Source organism: Lacerta agilis, chromosome 8 (assembly GCF_009819535.1).
Source record: "Lacerta agilis isolate rLacAgi1 chromosome 8, rLacAgi1.pri, whole genome shotgun sequence".
Lineage (NCBI taxonomy): Eukaryota > Metazoa > Chordata > Lepidosauria > Squamata > Lacertidae > Lacerta > Lacerta agilis.
Window position 1 is genome coordinate 77,991,384 of NC_046319.1, and position 19,658 is coordinate 78,011,041.

General features: G+C 49.3%; 1 protein-coding gene across 1 annotated transcript; it reads left to right on the forward strand.

The window, feature by feature from the left end:
- LGALS4 (galectin 4) lies at window positions 1-15,196 on the forward strand. The gene is made up of 10 exons (XM_033158791.1): window positions 1-45; window positions 3,697-3,785; window positions 6,123-6,324; window positions 7,001-7,135; window positions 8,596-8,643; window positions 11,039-11,074; window positions 11,800-11,829; window positions 12,574-12,662; window positions 13,677-13,836; window positions 14,919-15,196. The coding sequence occupies exons 1-10, from the start codon at window positions 1-3 to the stop codon at window positions 15,063-15,065; spliced, it is 981 nt and encodes a 326-aa protein (XP_033014682.1). The 3' UTR covers window positions 15,066-15,196.
- The last annotated feature ends 4,462 nt before the right edge of the window (window positions 15,197-19,658 follow it).

Below are 19,658 nucleotides of genomic sequence, written 5' to 3' on the forward strand. Positions count from 1 at the left end.
ATGGCTTTCGTCCCAGCGCCCGGTTACATGCCCAGCTACAACCCGGTAAGTGTTCGGCCTCCATCTCTCCCTGCGCAATCTGTGCTCTCGTAATCTCTGCAAGAAAAGGATAAAATTTGCCGCCACTTACCTGACTCCTCCATTCCCTCCAACCCCACTCCCTCCAAAGACCAGCTCTGTGATTTTAAAAATGCAATTGTTCTATTTAACTTAGGGCTTATTCGCACTTATCCAGTCAAATGGGCAGGGTACAATTATTATTATTATTATTATTTAATTAATTAATTAATAACAACCACCTTTTGCCCTGCACTTTCCAGGCACAGGTTCATGCTTTTATAGCTCTGTGTTTGAGCTCTCTCTCTCTTTTGGCGCAGAACTCTGTCCCGCTCTTTAAAATTGAAGTGCCATGAACGATAATTCGGGTCTTCTGCAAATTGCAGTTGGCTCCAATTGAGATTTAAAGAGCATGTTATTGTGGAAGGGGGGACGGGACTCCAGAGCAAAAGACGGAGAGCGCTTGGACACAGAACTTTAAAGCCCAGAGGAAAGCGTGGATAAGCCCTCATTTATTTATTTAAACCAAACAGAAGCATTTGGCAGCTTCAAAGCGGCCTCTAAGACGCCGTTAAATTTCGTTCCAATTTGTATCACAAACAGATCCCCCCCCCCCCCGGTCTGAAGTTACTGTAGATTTGTATTAATAAGTAACCTTGCCGACTCACACACATTCTCTCTCTCTAGAGAAGAATTTGCTACCGTTTTTATCTAAGAGTTCTTTGTGTCTCTGAGGCTTGCACTGCCTGGAGTTCGGTTCAAGCGCTCCGTTTGGGAACAAGCCCCTCCAGATCTCCCCACTCCCTCCCCCAGTCTAAGGGCTGCCAGGGCACCATGAACGGAAGCGTGCGCAGTTTATTTACAATGCACTTGCCGCAACTGGTGCCTGGGATTTTAGGCAATTGAACTGTCCTAGAAAGTGGCTTTGACACCAGTGACCTGCTGTCTATTTTATCAAGGGCGCCAGAAGTCACGGCATTTGTGACATACAAAAATGCGTTCCACAGACGTACCTGCGTGACCCCTCCCCCCCCCCTGGTTGCACTTTTATTAAAAGTAACACAAAATGTTTTAAAATAATGCCAGGCGCCAATATGGTTTAAACGACACAAGTCAAATGCAAAACGCTGAGTAAATCCTGCGGCTGCCACCACTCTTTCTGAGTCCCTGCTCCTCTTCCTACCTCCACTCCTTGCTTGCTGACTTGGAGGGGCAGGTGAACAGGCGTTAAGAACCAGGAAACAGAAAAACAGGACAAGGAGCTCCCAGCAGTTCACAGTGGGGCAGCCAACTTTGGCGCAGACCTCGGGATACGCCCAATGAGGTTGACTCCTGCCTCTGATATGGGACAGCACCCCGGACTATGTCCCAGAATCCTTTGCATTGCACAGAGATTTCCCCAGGAGACAAGCTGATTTGTCAAGGACGGGAAGAAAAGTCCTAAAACCAGGCAATTTACTCAATGCAGCAAACTGAACATTTTTCAAGGTCCTAAACGGCGTTTCTGTGCGCTGCTCTGGTTTTGCCAGAAGCGGCTTAGTTATGCTGGCCACATGACCCGGAAAAACTGTCTGCGGACAAACGCCGGCTCCCTCGGCCAGTAAAGCGAGATGAGCGCCGCAACCCCAGAGTCGTCCGTGACTGGACTTAACTGTCAGGGGTCCTTTAAAAAGGTAAAGGGGCCCCTGACCATCAGGTCCAGTCGTGTCCGACTCTGGGGTTGCGGCGCTCATCTCGCTCTATAGGCCGAGGGAGCCGGCGTTTGTCCGCAAACAGCTTCCGGGTCATGTGGCCAGCATGACAAAGCCGCTTCTGGCGAACCAGAGCAGCACATGGAAACGCCGTTTACCTTCCTGCTGGAGCGGTCCCTATTTATCTACTTGCACTTTGACGTGCTTTCGAACTGCTAGGTGGGCAGGAGCTGGGACCGAGCAACGGGAGCTCACCCCGTGGTAGGGATTCAAACTGCCAACCTTCTGATCAGCAAGCCCTAGAATCCGTGGTTTAACCCACAGCACCACCTGGGTCCCCAGGGGTCCTTTACCTTTACCTTTTTTACAACAACAACAATACAAAATATTAAAATACAGTAGCCCTTCAGATATTAAAAGCTTCCCTAAACAGGGGTGCCTTCAGATGTCTTCTAAAAGTCTCGTATTTGTTTTTTTCCTTTGACATCTGGTGGGAGGGTGTTCCACAGGGCGGGAGCCACCACCAAGAAGGCCCTCTGCCTGGTTCACTCCAGCCCTGCTTTTCCTGATGGGGACTTTGCCGGGTATATAATGTACCTGTTCCAATTTCCGCTTTAGCCAGGAATTTGAAGCGTTCGGTCAATTTTGTTGCACCGATTAATCAACCATGTGCTTCCTACCCTAGCGTAGTGTTTGAGCCTGGGTCCCTAATGCACAGCTAGGGGGGCCATTGGGTTGGCACAACAAGGCCTATGCCTTCCTTCAGATGGGGGGGGGGGCACTTCAATTAACGCTGCCCATCCTGGATCCTGATCTCGCCAGTCCGACCCAGCTGGCAGAAAAGTTCCCCTTCCTTGGTGTTGTTTTTTTTTTAGTTCCATGCGTGCAAAGATCTGATAAGGATACCCGGCCGGCCAGCCAGCCACCCACCCGACCTCTTCCTCAATGCACCTTCCCCAAGTTCAGATCACCTGTGGATAAAAGCAGAACTCATTTGTGGCTTGAACCTCAGCCAGCCTGCTCCACCCTAACCGAGAGGTTGGATGACTTAATAATTAACTTAACTTAAATTAAATTAATAATTAACACGGCACTTTCTGCAGATTCCCAACTGATCTCGCAAAGCAAAGGATGAGCTGGCAGCACTGGGGTACGGATCTGGCCATTCCGAGTTCTCGCTTTTTCCAGTCTTAAATACAATTCTCCACAATTTCTGAACCAGTTTTGCATTTAAAAATAAAGGAAAGGTTATCGGGAAAACGCTCGGGGCTTTTAGTGCAGGTTTTCCCAAATAGGCACCTTTTTGTCCTGATGTACATAAGAACATCGGGGACGCGGGTGGCGCTGTGGGTTAAACCACAGAGCCTAGGGCTTGCCGATCAGAAGGTTGGCGGTTCGAATCCCCGTGACGGAGTGAGCTCCCGTTGCTCGGTCCCAGCTCCTGCCCACCTAGCAGTTCGAAAGCACATCAAAAAGTAGATAAATAGGTACCGCTCCGGCGGGAAGGTAAACGCCGTTTCCGTGCGCTGCTCTGGTTCGCCAGAAGCGGCTTAGTCATTCTGGCCACATGACCCAGAAGCTGTACGCCGGCTCCCTCGGCCAGTAAAGCGAGATGAGCGCCGCAACCCCAGAGTCGTCTGTGACTGGACCTAATGGTCAGGGGTCCCTTTACCTTTACCTTTGCATAGGAACATCAGAAGAGGCTGCTGGATCAGGCCAGTGGCCCATTTCGCCCAGCCTGTGGGAAACCCGCAAGCAGGATTTGAACCCAAGAGCCCTCTCCCCTCTTGTGGTTTCCAGAAACGGGCATTTAGAAGCATGACTGCCCCTTGGCAGTAGAGGCAGAGCACAGACACCAAACACATTTTTTTACAGGCTGGTTCAGGTGAACGAACTTGGTTCTCAGGATATTGCATCTCTCACACACCCCAAACTTCTTGTCTTTCAGCCCCTCCCTCATACCCAGCCGGTCCCCGGTGGGCTCCGCCCAGGCATGTCCATATATGTGCAAGGGACGGTTCCACACCACACCAAGAGGTAAGGGGTCCTTTCTGGGTAGGAGGAGGGGTGGCCACAGAACTGGGACTGACCACCTGGGACCAGCTTACCTGCGAGATCGCCTGAACCCTTATACAGGTGAAACTCGGAAAATTAGAATATCGTGGAAAGGTTCGTTTCTTTCAGAAATTCAACTTAAAAGGTGAAACTAATATATGAGATAGACTCATGACATGCAAAGCGAGATAGGTCAAGCCTTTATTTGTTATAATTGTGGTGATTATGGCGTACAGCTGATGAGAACCCCAAATTCACAATTTCAACTTTGGGGTTTCCATCAGCTGTACGCCATAATCATCACAATTATAACAAATAAAGGCTTGACATATCTCACTTTGTATTTTGTCTTTTTCTTTTGTTATTCTTGAAATATAATAAATTTTCTTTTTTTAAAAAAAAGACATATCTCACTTTGCATGTCATGAGTCTATCTCATATATTAAACTCCAGTAGCTAATGAAAACAATTGCTTACATAAATGGACTTTCCCACAATATTCTAATTTTTCGAGTTTCACTTGTATGCCCTCTCGGCCGCTTTGTTCTCCAGAACTGGCATCCTTACAGGTGCCACAAAACACCCCTTTCCACATTCATATGAAATATTTTAGTGTGGCAGCACATGCACTTTGGAACTCCCTGCCTATTGACATCAGGCGAGCACCTTCAGTTTACTCTTTTTTAGCAAATGCCCCAAACATCTTTTTTTTTTTTTAAAGGCAAGTCTATCCAGACATGTAGAATGTCGGGCACGTTTTTAACCTGTTTTCAACTTATTGTTGATTTTAATCGTTTTTCGGATTCTTAAAAACTGCTCTTATTCAGAATTTTATTCTTTTATTATGTTTGGGAACTGCTTTGAGGTGGCTTTTGTTTTTACACTCAAGTGGTATATACATTTTATCAAATAGAATTAAAAAAAATAATAATTGTGTGATCAGATATCCTCTCTCTTTAACTCTGCATATTCTGCAAAAGCCCACATTCTCTACCAAGAAACTTCCACATTAATGTAGTTTTGTGCAAACGTGGCAAAATCGAGAGAGCAGATCTGCTTGTTCTGTTTATTCTCCTAGCCATAGGTCAGAACAAGAAACTACGTCATTGCCTCTTGGCTGCTATAAATCCTCATTTAGGCTGCAGTTTTATACCCACCTCCCTGGAAGGAAGCCCCATTGATCTCAGCAGAACTTTATTCTCCGTGGACTATATTGACTGATTTCATGACATTCATATACTGTAACTCTTGGTAATAAAACCTCAAAGCAGTTTTCCAAAATGTGCATCTCCCCCTTTAGCTTCAGATATTTTATCCTTAGTACTTGCTCCTTGCATGTTTCGAATTGTATTCCAAAGCAATGAGGACTAGTAACTTGCCTATTATTATTTAAACGGACTAATAATAATAATAATAATAATTTATTTGCACCCCGCCCATCTGGCTGGGTCTCCCCAGCCACTATGGGCGGCTTCCAACAAATATTAAAATACATTAGAATATCACAGATTAAAAACTTCCCTAAAGAGGGCTGCCTTCAGGTATTTTCTAAATGTCAGGTAGTTGTTTATCTCTTTGATCTCTGGTGGGAGGGCGTTCCACAGGGCGGGCGCCACTACTGAGAAGGCCCTCTGCCTGGTTCCCTGCAACTTCATTTCTTGCAGTGAGGGAACCGCCAGAAGGCCCTCGGCGCTGGACCTCAGTGTCTGGGCAGAACGATGGGGGTGGAGACGCTCCTTCAGGTATACTGGGCTGAGGCTGTTTAGGGCTTTCAAGGTCAGCACCAACACTTTGAATTGTGCCCAGAAACGTACTGGGAGCCAATGCAGATCTCTCAGGACCAGTGTTATGTGGTCTCGGCGGCCGCTCCCAGTCACCAGTCTAGCCGCCGCATTCTGGATTAGTTGTAATTTCCAGGTCACCTTCAAAGGTAGCCCCACGTAGAGCGCATTGCAGTAGTCCAAGCGGGAGATAACCAGAGCATGCACCATTCTGGCGAGACAGTCTGCAGGCAGGTAGGGTCTCAGCCTGCGTACCAGATGGAGCTGGTAGACAGCCGCCCTGGACACAGAATTGACCTGCGCCTCCATGGACAGCTGTGAGTCCAAAATGACTCCCAGGCTGTGCACCTGGTCCTTCAGGGGCACAGTTACCCCATTCAGGACCAGGGAGTCATTTTGAAGGGTGCCAAATTCAGTGTGCACCAAACCTTATGGGAAGTGGGGTGGAAAATGTCAGCAACACAATACAACAACAACCAGGTTGCCCTCTGACTACATTTTATTGTTTCCCCCATTTTTTTCCGCCCATGGTTTCCAGATTCAGCCTGAACTTCGTCTGTGGCCTGAACGATGGGGCCGACATCGCCCTCCACTTCAACCCCCGCTTTGATGGCAAAGACAAGGTTGTCTTGAACACCTTCCAAGGGGGCCAGTGGGGAAAGGAGGAACTCCATGGCATGCCCCTCAAAAAGGGTTCACACTTTGAGGTCATCATCATCGTCAACCCCGAGGGATACCAGGTTTGTGTGAGCACCCAAGGGTGTAAGGCCCGCTGATTCTCTGTGCGGGTCCCAGAGCTTGCCGCCCGTTCAGCCTGAATGCAGGAGATCCTGGTGTCTGTACACAATAGGTTAAATAGCAGACTCCTGCTCTGATGTCATGGAATGTTCAACAATATTTGACATCAGTATAATTAGACAAACTAGTGCCAACATATTATGATGAGACCGATATCAATTGCCATTCTACAGATGCGCCCCCACCTCCTGCTTTTCTCCCAGATTCAGAAGAGGGGTGAAAAGGGCGGAGGAGAGGTTGGTTTCATGCAGGCACAGTCTCCAATTGCTGGGGGGGGGGAAACCCTGCAGACAAGTGGACTTAAGCATTTGTGGGGAGACATTTGTGGGACCTTCTGTTTCAGCAACTGCTTCATGGTGGCAAGCCTGCCAGAGATGAGCTGCTGTGCCCGTTAGGCCTGACACCCCTGTGTCGATAGTGTCTTTGCTAATAGTTCTCTGCAACTTTCTCAGTGTGATTTATTGCTGGCTCGCTCTTCAGTAGGGTTGCTGGGTGTGAAGAAAAGCGGGAGATGGGGTAGGAATGGAATGGAGCGGCTGAAATGACGGAGGGGGGACAAACTCCCAGGGGGCTGCAAAGGGGCTCACTTGCACCTCCTCCTCATTTGTGTCCCGGCAGATCCTTGTGAACAGGAACCCCTTCTGCACCTACGGCCACAGGATCCCCCCGGAGCGAGTCCAGGCTGTGCAGGCCAATGGCGACCTGGAGCTGCAGTCAGTGACCACCATTGGAGGAGCCATGATGGGAGGCGGGGTGAGCATCCGAGATCGTGGGAAGTTTTCAAGGCAGGGATGGGGGACCATTTTCACCCTTCTGGACAAGTTTCCGGGGCGCCATGCGGCAGCAGTGGGAGGGGTCAGAAGCAAAAGTGGGTGGAGCAATGGGTGTTAATTTACTCTCATGCACAGACACACCCTCTCTATCCTCCAATCAGGCAAACGAGAATCTTTATCAGAGTGCAAGGACACATTCCAGGAAGGCAAAAAGGAGGTTGCAAAGCAGGGCTTGTAGATAGGGGTGTGGCCTGTGGAGGTGTGGCCCAAGGAGAGGGGGTGTGGCCTAAGGAGATGGGTCGGGCCCTGGGGACAGTGCTAGTGGCCAGATAAAGGCCCACATTTGGCCCCCACGTCTCAGCTCTCCCACTCCTAAGTAGAGATGGGGGGGGGTGGACTTTGATTCGATTTCCATTTGAAGGCAAATCCAAAATAATCCGAAAAGCAAAACACAGCCTTCCTGCAAAATTCACACTTCCCTGAATTTTGCAGGGGCAGTACTCCAAACATCCAGCATTTCCCAAAATGCATGCAAGAGCGAATGGAGAAGACGGCATATAAGGGCGCAAAGGCTTGCAAAAATGTGTCAGCCAAAACTGCATATTAAATAGTGTTCGCTAGGAGAAATTTGCACCAAGATGCTGGCGGGTTTTCATGAGGTTTAAGGGGGGGGGGGAATTGCAAATCGCTGCAGGAGCCCAGAGAACCGAACTTAAGATGGAATGGAATGGAAAACAGCGAATCCACAAGCATCGAAAATGAAGCAGCAGTAAATGGCTATCAATTTGCTGCCTCTTTGCGATGGCCAAAAGCCAGCTGAGGTGGCTGCTTCACTCTACCCAACGGCAGAGCCGGCCCTGTTAAGAGTCAGAAAGCGAAAGAAGGAGTGTCTCTCTGCTGGGGAGAAGGGGAAAGGTGTCCTTGACTGTTTCTGCCATAGGTGCCAAGATAGTGACAACCCTTACTGGGTACAGGACCTCAAGAATTGGGAGGCTTGGGGGCATCATCCAGACTGACGCCACTCCGAACCCACGAAAACAGCTTGAGTTCTAGGCTCCTTGACTTTGGGCAGAGCAGGAGAGAGATGACATTCGCTCCTTCTCCTCCAGAGTTGGGGGACCTGTGTCCTTCCAGATGTGGTTGGACCACAACCCCCAGCAGCCCCAGCCAATCGGCCTGTGGTCAGGGGTTGATGGGAGTTGTAGTCCGGCAAAATCTGGAAGGCTGCCGGCTCCCCGTCGCTGATCTACAGCAGGGTTTCCCAAACTGTTTTTTAACTACAACTCCCATCATCTCCAGCTAGCAAGCCCAGTGGTCAGGGATGATGGGAATTGTAGTCTGAAAACAGAGACCCAATTTTTGGGAAGAGGCCTGCTGCTTCCCCAGCCATGAAGTGGACGCAATTGCCGCAATCTTTTTTTGCTTCTCTTTCCGGCGCAGGGAATGCCAGGGATGCCGGGGCAGCAGTATCCACCAATGGGGATGCCGGTGAGTACTGCAAGGAGGAGGGGGGTTTATGGGGGCGGGGACTGGTGAGATTGGATGAGAGGCAGTGTGACGCAGTGGTTAGAGCGCCGGGCTATGACCGAGGCGACCAGGGTTCGAATCCTTGCACAGTCATGAAGCTCAATGGGTGACCTTGGGCCAGTCATTGTTCCTCAGCCTACCCTACCTCACAGGGTTGTTGTGAGGATGAACTGGGGGGGGGAGGACCGCCTTGAGTTCCTTGGAGGAAAAGGTGAGGCAGATATACATAAACAAATACAGATCTTAAATGGAGAGTTCTGCGCAGGCACAGAATTCAGAGGTCTGATAAATTCTGCAGCACCAGAACTTCAATTGAATGGTCTGTAAACACCACACTTTTTTTTAATCGCTTTTTCAAAAATTTATTCTCCCGTGTTCTGGATCTCTTGCTCATTGGGGCAGCAGCAATTGCTCCCAAATTCTCTACAAATCTATTTCAGAAACTCCTCTAGCTTCTGAGATTCCGCCAGGGTTTGCACGCACGCCTTTGTTAAAGTAAGCAGGCGCACACATACATACCAGGTTTCTAGTCCTCATGGCAGAAGGTGTGCTTAAGAAGTGCGATTGAACATTCCCGTGCAGGCCTTCCATCGTATGGACTTGAAACTTGGCTCGGGTGCTTCCTTTAAGGGAAACTGACGTTCTTAGGAAGCTGGGTGCTGTGGCCAATACCGTTGCCCTGCAACATCCACAAAAGATCACTGGGACCAATTGATTGGACTACAGAATCATAGAACTGTAGGGACCCCCAAGGACCATCTAGTCCAACCCCCTGCAAAGCAGGAATCTCAACCAAAGCATCCAGGACAGGTGGCCATCCAATCTCTGCTTAAAAACCTCCAAGGAAGGAGAGTCCACAATCTTTCGTGGGAGTCTGTTCCACTGCCAAACAGCTCTTTCTGTCATAAAGTTATTCCTGATGTTTACTTGGAATCAATGGATATATTTTTGGCTTTCTGCCTTCTTTATCCTATAAGCGTCCCTGCTCCTTTTGTAATTAATGCCAGAGGGGCCGCCCGGCTGCCAGAAGAAGCTTTGGGGGCCATATCTGCCCCACGGACGGCAGTTTCACCACCCCTGCCTTCCCTGACTCTACACAAGGAAAGCCCAAGCTGAGCCATAGGATCCCAGCTCACATGTGGCAGACTTGTAAAAGGGTAAAAGGGTACTGGGAAATAATCCATAATAAATGGGAAAAAAGCCATACCTCGGGTTACGGCCGCTTCAGGTTGTGTGATTTCAGGTTGCGCACTGCGCCGAACCCGGAATTACCGGAACGGGTTACTTCCGGGTTTCGGCGCTTTGCGCATGCACAGAAGTGCTGAATCGCAACCCGAGCGCCCAATGTACCTTAAAAAAAAAAACAACCCACAACAACAACAACAACAACAAAACACACACAAAAAACACAGAGTCCTTTTGGTTGGTTTACTGAATATAGAATCATAGAATCCTAGAGTTGGAAGAGACCCCAAGGGCCATCCAGTCCAACCCCCTGCCAAGCAGGAAACACCATCAAAGCATTCCTGACAGATGGCTGTCAAGCCTCCGCTTAAAGACCCCCAAAGAAGGAGACTCCACCACACTCCACACTATAAAATATGCAGGGATTTACGATATGTAAAATGAACCTCAAGGTTACGAGAACAACACAGCTGATGTAGACTTCTGGCACAAGGATTGCGTTATACAGGAACTCACAAGAAGAAACAATAAGAAAATAAGAAATGTATTGGGGCCAGAAATTCTGGACAGATTGGAGTAAATATACGAGTTATTTAAAAGACAATTGTCACCAACTGACTACGCTTGTAGGACTACGAGACGTTTTGTAAGGAGAACCATATGAAATATTGCAGACAAGATTTATGGGAATGGATTTTAAGTTATGGGTTATTAAAAGTAATAGTTAGGATAACAAATGTAAGATTAAGAGATGAGGTTTGAAAATCATTAGACGCGGTTGATGGAAGTCTCAGACTAAAGTAGCCAAAATGTTGTATCAGATGAGAGGAGATGAGATGTTCTGTTTGGAAAATATATGTAAAAACTAATAAAAATGTATATTAAAAAAGAAAAAGAAGAGAAGAAATGTATTAGCATAGGTTATATGAACTGTATATGTTACACATACTGGGCTACACCATTACGTTAGGAAACAACCAATAAAAGGTTCACAGTCATTATTATTCAGCCTGTTGCACTTTGTTGTATTGTGATAACTGTATTTGCCTAGCGAGGTATTGAATTTGTTTTGGATTTGGGGCACCAGGGAGATGCCCGATTGTGCCAACCCCTTGACGCTGGCACAGAATTTAGTCCCCGATTTATAATCTCTCTCTCTCTCTCTCTTCAGGGCATGATGCCAGGGTATCCGCCTTCCAACCTTCCCGTAAGTACTCCGAATAGACAGGGGGGTAAAAAAGGTAAAGGGACCCCTGACCATTAGGTCCAGTCGTGTCCGACTCTGGGGTTGCGGCGCTCATCTCGCGTTACTGGCCGAGGAAGCCGGAGTACAGCTTCCGGGTCATGTGGCCAGCATGACTAAGCCGCTTCTGGCAAACCAGAGCAGCGCACAGAAACACCGTTTACCTTCCCGCCGGAGCGGTACCTATTTATCTACTTGCACTTTGATGTGCATTCGAACTGCTAGGTGGGCAGGAGCTGGGACCGAGCAACGGGAGCTCACCCCGTCGTGGGGATTCGAACCGCCGACCTTCTGATCGGCAAGCCCTAGGCTCTGTGGTTTAGACCACAGCGCCACCCGCGTCCCAGACAGGGGGGCGAAAGGGGCATAAAGCTTTCCCAGCAGGTTGACTTGCTTAGAGCTGACCAGTGTGATTAAAGTGTTAGACCTGGGAGACCACAGTTCGAATCCCCGCTGGGCTGCCTCTCAGCTTAACCTCCCTCTCAGGGTTGTCGTGAGGATTAAATGAAGAAGGGGAAGAACCATGTATACCACCTTCGGGTGCCCGGAGGAAAAGGTGGGGAAGAAACGCAATAAATAAATGGAAATAACAAAGGAGAAAGGCTAGTTCAGCTCATGGGATTCTGGTTAGGAGTCTTTGAGTGGATACTGAACAGGTAAATGACCTCTTTGGGTTTCTTCCCTCATAGGTGATGAATGCTCCTGCTTCCTACCACCCGGTAAGTGTAGCGGGATTTGCTGATATCTTCCTTTCTCTCTCTCCTTGCTGGTTCTCAACCAGTCCAGAGCCTGCAATCATCATCTGAGGCCCTTCTCTGTGCAGATCGTGTTTTTTTTGGCTAATAAAGAGTTAGCTCCAACTTTCACAGTGTGATTTATTGTTGGCTTGCTGCTGGAAGGGTTAAGTTGCTTGGAATATGAAAAAGTGCTGCTGCGCTCAGGGGTCAGCAAACTTTTCCAGCAGGGGCCGGTGCACTGTCCCTCAGACCTTGTGGGGGGCCAGGCTATATTTTTTTTTGGGGGGTGAACAAATTCCTATGCCCCACAAATAACCCAGAGATGCATTTTAAATAAAAGGGCACACTCTACTCATGTAAAAACACACTGATTCCCGGACCGTCTGAGGGCCGGATTTAGAAGGCGATTGGGCTGGATCCGGCCCCCAGGCCTTAGTTTGCCTACCCGTGCCCTATGGGCATCTGCCTTGGGGCCTGATCCAGTTATAGGGCTGCTCTGATGTCCTCCTAAACCTGGGCTACATTTTCCCCAGCTTGCCTCTCTTAGACCCTGAACGGCAAACATCCCTGTGTTCCAGGCACACTGGTAGCTTGAGAAAGTATTGCATGTTGCCTTGAATCATAGAGTTAGTTGGAAGGGACCCAAGGGTCATCTAGCCCAGCCCCCTGCAATGAATATGCTTTTGAACTCCCGCAGTCATATATCTCTAAAAACTCGTGTTTCAGCAAGTGCCATACCGAGGAAACCTCGCCGGAGGGCTGGGATCCAAGAGGACCATCGTGCTGAGAGGATTCATTCCACCGCATGCTAAACAGTAAGCCGGCCTGCTTCTGCCTGTTTCCGTGACAACGCTTTTCTTCTAGACCGGGGAATGGCATTAATGCAAACATTGTGTGCTACTCCCTCACAGCAATTAGACCCACTTTCCACCTGCTTCTCCTTGGAGCCTCAGATCCCCGCTGCTCTTCAGCCCAGTTAGGAGTCCTGAGTTCGAGTTTCATCTTGCTGAATCCCAGAGCTATTAGAGGCTGAGAGTGATAACAAAAGGGGGCTTTTCATGCACTGTGCAAGAGAATGAGGAACCTGAAACCTCCCAGCTGTAGTTCAGCAGCTTCTGCATGGCCTCAGGTTCTCCAGTGATTGCTCCATGAAAACTGACAGGCAACAGGTTCAGGTTATGCCACACAAAAGTACTCCTTCCTTCTGTGAAAAATTAGCACATGGCATTCACTTGCAACAAGACGCAGGGGCCGTTGCCCAAAGGTGGCTTTAAGAACAGGCTTAGAATGATTTGCAAAAGCTGCCAGCTGCAATAAGCCGTGCTTGCTACGCAGAGCCTCCATGGTCAGAGGCATTCTACCTCTGAATAACAAAAGTTGCAGACAAATTAACAAGGGGTGGAGGGTCTGTTTCCTTTGTGCCCTGATTAGTGGGCTCCCCAGAGGCATCCAGCAGGGTTGTTATAGGAAACAGGAGGCCTTTGATTTGACCCAGCACGAATATTCTTATTTTATTCATTTATTTATTCATTCGTGCCGTAAAATCGATATGCTGCTCAGTTGCAGAAAACCTCAAAGCAGTTTGTGAAACAAACAGAACGGTAAGATTATTAGTGAAAACGGTTAAAGCGTCCAGAAAAATTATTTTAAAAAAAACTTCAGTAAACTAAAAGCATGCCACCATTCTAAATACCCATCAAAACAAAAATAGCTTTTGACAGAGTCGAGTGGTGGTGCATGCCTGATGTCAATAGGCAGGGAGTTCCAAAGTGCCGCAGGGCTAAAAGATTGATTTCTTACAAATCCTTTCCTTCCTCCTCCTCTTCCAGATTCCGGATCAACTTCAAAGCTGGCCCGGATACAGCCCTGCACATCAACCCCCGAATGGACGAGCGCGCCGTGGTCAGGAACAGCTTCCTGAACGGCCAATGGGGACGTGAGGAACGGGAGCTGCCGGTTAACCCCTTCCAAGCCGGGCAATACTTTGACGTGAGTGTTCTTTTGCCCAGTGCTGAAATCTGCCCAGCCAGGATGGCATTGTGGGGCCCGGGAGCAACGGTGCAGTTTAATAACTTTAGACTCTGTGGCGTGGGAAGTGGGGTGCGCATTTAGACGGTAATGTTTCTTGCCGCAAAAAGAAGCCAAAATCCAGGGAAGAGGGTCGTCGCTCCGTGGCAGTTGCTTTGGGCAAAAGATTTGGGCAAAAGATTCCTGCATTGCAGGGGGTTGGACTAGATGACTCTTGGGGTCCCTTCCACCTCGACCATTCTATGAGTCTATGGTCCATAAGGGCAGCAGATCCTGGCTCCAAAGAATGGCTGCGGCAACTGCGGCACGCTGCTTGGAGACCAGATCTGCCCCTTCCTTGGCACCCCATCCCACCCCCTCCGTGTCCTCTTGGCCAAGGCAGACGATGAGGATCTCCTCCAACCTTTGTTCTCGACCTTTATTCCCCTCTTGCTCCCAATGTAGGTCTTCACTCAGCCCTTCTTCCCTGTTGGGGGGCCACCGCCATTTTGTGGTCTGCCTCAGGGGCCAAACTTTAACCCCGCTTTCCATTCGCGTGAATCACAAAGCGGCTTACAAACAATAATAGAATCGTGAAGTCAGAAGGGGCCCCGAGGGTCATCCAGTCCAACCCCCTGCAATGCAGGAATCTCGGCTAAAAGCATCCATGACTGATCGCCCTCCAACCTCGGCTTTAAAACCTCCGAGGGAGGAGAGTCCACCGCTTCCTGAGGGAGGCCGTTCCCCTGTCGAACCGCTCTCCCTGTCAGAAAAAGTCCTTCCTGACGTTTAGTCGGGATCTCCTTCCTTGTATAACAGAGCAGAGCATCACAGACTCAGCAGAATTCATACAGAATAATTGACAAATCCTCAACTAAAAAATTCAGCTAAATTTGGGCCAGCCTTGCTCTGTGGCAGAAGGGACAGCGCTCATGGGCTTCGAGCCCTGCTTGCGAGTTCCCCCTCAGGGATCTGGTTTGGCCCCTGTGAGAATAGGGACTGGGTGGGCCGTGGGCTCGATCCGGCAGACCTCTTCTGATGCTCTCCTTCTCCCCCTGAAACAGCTTTCCATCCGCTGCGGCAATCAGCGCTTCAAGGTGTATGCCAACGGCCAGCCACTCTTCAACTACAACCATCGCTACCAGAACTTCCAGCGTATCGACATGCTCGAGATTGATGGAGATGTGGAGCTTTCGTACATTCAGTACTGAGCCGAGAAGGAGGGGAAGGGGGAAGCACCCACCTGCATTTTCCATGCAACATGCACCTTCTCTCTCCCTCCTTTCGCTTGAGGAAGAAAGGGATTTCTAACGGGCAGCTTCAATAAAGCGTCTTGTTTTGATGGAGTGTGTCGCATTGCCTGCTTCTTTGCACAAACAGGGCAAGACCCAAATCCCTTTCGGTAAGATGGTAATCATAGCTGTCAAGTTTCGGATTTGAAAATAAGGGATCAGCAGTCTCACCTATCCCGGGGACAGTCACATGTCAGTGGTGGGCGGAGCCGGAAGCAAAAGTGGGCGGAGCAGCAATGTAAACTCCAAGCGGCCTCAGGCTCGGAGTGGAGCAAAGAGGAGGGCAGCCAGCAAAGAGGAGGGCAGCCATGTGCTCCGCGCGATGGAGCCCCATCGTCTTCTTGTCTGATCCCATCAAAACAGGACAGGAAGCAGCAGCTGCTCAAAGGCAGCCAGGCTCTGCCTGCCAGCTAACCCTATTGGCCGGCTGAAGGGCTCGGCGGCAACGGATAGGGGCTGATGCAGGGGGAGGAATACACACACCCCCCCCCCTGTAAGCACGGGAAACGGCTCCCACTTGCTTTGAGGGCTGAGGCTTTTCTCTCCAAGTAGGCGAGGTCTTCCCACCCAGTCCCTGGCCAGCAGGGGAGGAGCTGCTTCCATTAAAAATGGGAAATTTAAGGGAAATAAAAAAATAAGGGAGAGCAGTGGGAAACTGCTTAAAATAAGGAAAAATCCCGGGGAAAACGGGATACTTGACAGCACTGAGGTAATAGCCACATCTCTGTTTAAAAAACCTCCAGGGGAGGAGATGCCGCCACCTTTCCAAGGGACTCCGCCCCACCACTGGCAAGCTGCTCTCGCCAGAGCTGTTATTGGGAGGTTTAAACGCAAACAATTCCAAACAGAAAGGAAAAACGGAAGGCTGCCTCAAGCGGGCTCAAGTTTCTGGTGAAACGCACCAGAGTGCGCGAAAGAAAGAACCTGCTCGTGTCCTCACTGAACCTCTCTGCCTGTCATCTTTGATGGATTGCGGAGAAGTGGTGAGAAGTGTTGTCACCGGGCTGGAGCCCTGTCAGAAAAGGGCGTGACGAGAAGCACCCAGGAAGCGACAAGTGAATCAGCCCGACGTCTCGATTCAGTAGAAGCCGACGTTTTCCAAGAACAAATCCTGCCCCATCAACACACATCCCTTTAAAAAGGGCAAACCAAAACGGGGTTCCTCGCTTAGTGCAGACTTTGCCAACCTGGAGCCCTCCAGATGTTCTGGACTATAACTCCCATCAGCACCAAGCAGCAGGGGTGTTGGGGACTGCAGCTCCAAACATTCTCCCTCCAGGCCAAGCCTGGCCCACACCAGTCCAGGCAGGTTCGTAGGAGGGAATATGGTCTTTCAGAGAGCTTGGACCTATGCTGTGTAGGGCTTTATAACCAGGGTTTTGAATTGTGCCTGGAAACAGACTGGTAGCTGGTGAAGCTGTTCCACCAAAGGGAGTCACCTGCTCCCTCTAACCAGCCTAGGTCAACAATCTGGCTGCAGTTGGTTGAGGTTTCTGAGCATTTTACAAAGGCAGCCACACACATCCCGTTTGGATAACTGCAATTAAGGCACGTGTCTCTGCGGCCAAGGGATCATTCCGTGTGTGACTGAAGGGTTAATTCTGTTATCTGTGGCAGGAGCAGGCCAGCAGTAAATCACACCATGCCTATTGAACTTAACTCTCGATTAGCAAGAACATGATCTGCACAGACTTGGCAGAGCGTCAGGCCTCTGCCAAGTGGGTGGCGCTGTGGTCTAAACCACCGAGCCTCTTGCGCTTGCCGATCGCAAGGTCAGCAGTTCGAATCCCTGTGGACGGAGCGAGCTCCCATTGCTCTGTCCCAGCTCCAGCCAACCTAGCAGTACGAAAGCACGCCAGTGCAAGTAGATAAATAGGTACTGCTGTGGCGGGAAGGTAAAAGGCATTTCCGTGCACTCTGGTTTCCATCACAGTGTTCCATTGCACCAGAAGTGGTTTATTCCTGCGGGCCACATGACCCGGAAAGCTGTCTGCAGACAATTGCCGGCTCCCTCAGCCTGAAGCGAGATGAGCACCGCAACCCCATAGTCAAGTTTGACTGGACTTAACCGTCCAGGGGTCCTTTACCTTTTACCATTACCATGCCTAATGTGCACAGCAGCTCATACCCAGTAGTAATAATAATAATAATAATAATAATAATAATAATAATAATAATACCCCACCCATGGGCAGCTTCCAACAAAAGATTAAAAATACATTAAAATGTGTCATTAAAAACTTCCCTAATATAACTGTGAATCCCCAGTAGTTCTTGCCAAGACTGAAGGTGCCCCCCTCCGCACAGCTGCTTAAGTCTCCTCCTCTCCAGGGTTTTCTCCAAGCAATCGGAGACTGTGCCTGCGTGAAGCCAACCTCTCCTCCGCTCTCTTCATGCCTCTTCTGGTTCTGGGAAACCAGGGGGGAAGTGAGCTTGTCACAGCAGGAGTGGGAAACACCCATGACTCTTCACCAGCCAGACTCATTTCTGCCTCTTGGCCTCCGCTTCTGCCTCCGCTTCTGGACTTTTCTCTGCCACAGACTCTCCCTGCTCACTAAGCCCTGTTACCTCTTCAACCTCCGACAAGGGAAGGCAGCATGATGTTCGCTGAGGCAGCACCGCGCCTTGATTGGCTGTGTAGTTCAGAAGGAGTTTTCCCCCTGTTTAGTTGACTCTAACCTTGCCATGTACAAGGCCTGAAGTAAGAAAGGAAGGGAGAGGATTTGCCTTTCTCTTCAAATTGTAGATTGTTTTGTTCAGTTTCTCTTTGGGGGAAAATGTTCTCAGGGTTTATTTTCTCTCCAGACTTGATGTGTTTGCTTTACTGAAATAACTCTGCTAACATTCCTCAACCTGGTGTGCTCTAGAATTTTTTGGGGCAGGAGTTTCTAGCCAGCACAGCAGTTTTGCAATGTGAGTTTTATCCACAAATAAACAAGGCAAGTGGGGAAACCGAGGTTTGCCTAAACCACCCTGCTGACGTCATCCCTGAATGACATTCGACTTCCTGGTACAAAGCTCACATTTTCAGCACTGGCTCAAAAAACCATTAGTGTGTTGCCTGAAGCATCTTCTGACCCAGAATTACCCAGGAAAGCTAACACCTTAAAATCTGCTCACTGAATCTGCTGCCCGTTATTGCACAGTGGCAATCAAATCCTGGTGCATTTACAACGTCCTCGATCTGACTGTTCCAGGTGTGTCACCCACAAGACACCAACAATCTTCACCGGAAGCCTGCGGAGGAGACTAGGTGGTGTAGTGGTTAGAGCAGTGGTTTCCTAACCCTTTTTTTTGGCCCACTGGCCCCTTGGTTCCATAAACCCACCCACCCCATGCCCCCTACCCTATAAAAAAGCATTATTCAGAGCAGTGGTTGTAGATTCAGCCGTGTTGGTCTGATGCAGTCAAAATAAATTAAAAAATTAAAAATTGTCCAGTAGCACCTTAGGTAAAGGTAAAGGGACCCCTGACCATCAGGTCCAGTCATGTCCGACTCTGGGGTTGCGGCGCTCATCTCACTCTATAGGCCGAGGGAGCCAGCGTTTGTCTGCAGACAGCTTCCGGGTCATGTGGCCAGCATGACAAAGCCACTTCTGGCGAACCAGAGCAGCGCACGGAAACGCCGTTTACCTTCCCGCTGGAGCGGTACCTATTTGTCTACTTGCACTTTTTGGTGTGCTTTCGAACTGCTAGGTGGGCAGGAGCTGGGACCGAGCAACGGGAGCTCACCCCGTGGCAGGGATTCGAACCGCCGACTTTCTGATCAGCAAGCCCTAGGCTCTGTGGTTTAACCCACAGCGCCACCTGGGTCCCTAGTAGCACCTTAGAGACCTACTAAGTTTGTTCTTGGTATGAGCATGTTTTGTTCTTCTCCTGGTTGGCAGGAAACCTGTTGATGGGTTTACCTGTCTATTCTTTTGTGGTGAGAAGTAGCCTACTTAATTCCTGAATCGAGGTCACAGGCTCACCCCATTCATATCTCAAATGTGCCCTTGAGACAGGATTTGTCAGCAAAGAGACAATGGGGAGGCTCCCCAGACCTTGCAGAGAAATATTTGAGGTCATTTGGGAGAGACAAAATGGTTTCAGGATTTTTTCTGCGGGTCTCAGACATGTGGTCTATACATTTATGTATATTCTCGCTTGGTACACTTATGAACATTTACTTTATATATATATATATAACACAGAGAGATCCCTCCCCCCCCCCAAAAAGCCCCCTCCATACTACTTTCTGCTTCTGGAATCCAGGTTTTCTCTTTTGCAAACTTCAGGGATGGCTCCTTCCCCTCCTCACAAAGGAGCAGCCGCAGGTGTCAGGATGGAGCCTAGAGCACCCAGGGCTCCAGCTCATAGATCAAGCTGTGACTTCGCCCTCATGGGGAAGTGTGACTAAGCACAAAATCATCAGCTGTGGGAGGAGGCGCCTCTTCAAAATCTGCCCTGAAGGAGATGAGATTGCCACTGTTAAGAAGAGTTGCCTGCTGGTTGGAAGCCGGTCCTTTTGGC

Excerpts from the sequence above, each read along its gene's own strand:
- LGALS4 (XM_033158791.1), top strand. The coding sequence starts at position 1 with ATGGCTTTCGTCCCAGCGCCCGGTTACATGCCCAGCTACAACCCG. Across the intron at positions 46-3,696 it reads ACATGCCCAGCTACAACCCG|CCCCTCCCTCATACCCAGCC; the intron begins GTAAGTGTTCGG and ends CTTGTCTTTCAG. Across the intron at positions 8,644-11,038 it reads ATCCACCAATGGGGATGCCG|GGCATGATGCCAGGGTATCC; the intron begins GTGAGTACTGCA and ends CTCTCTCTTCAG.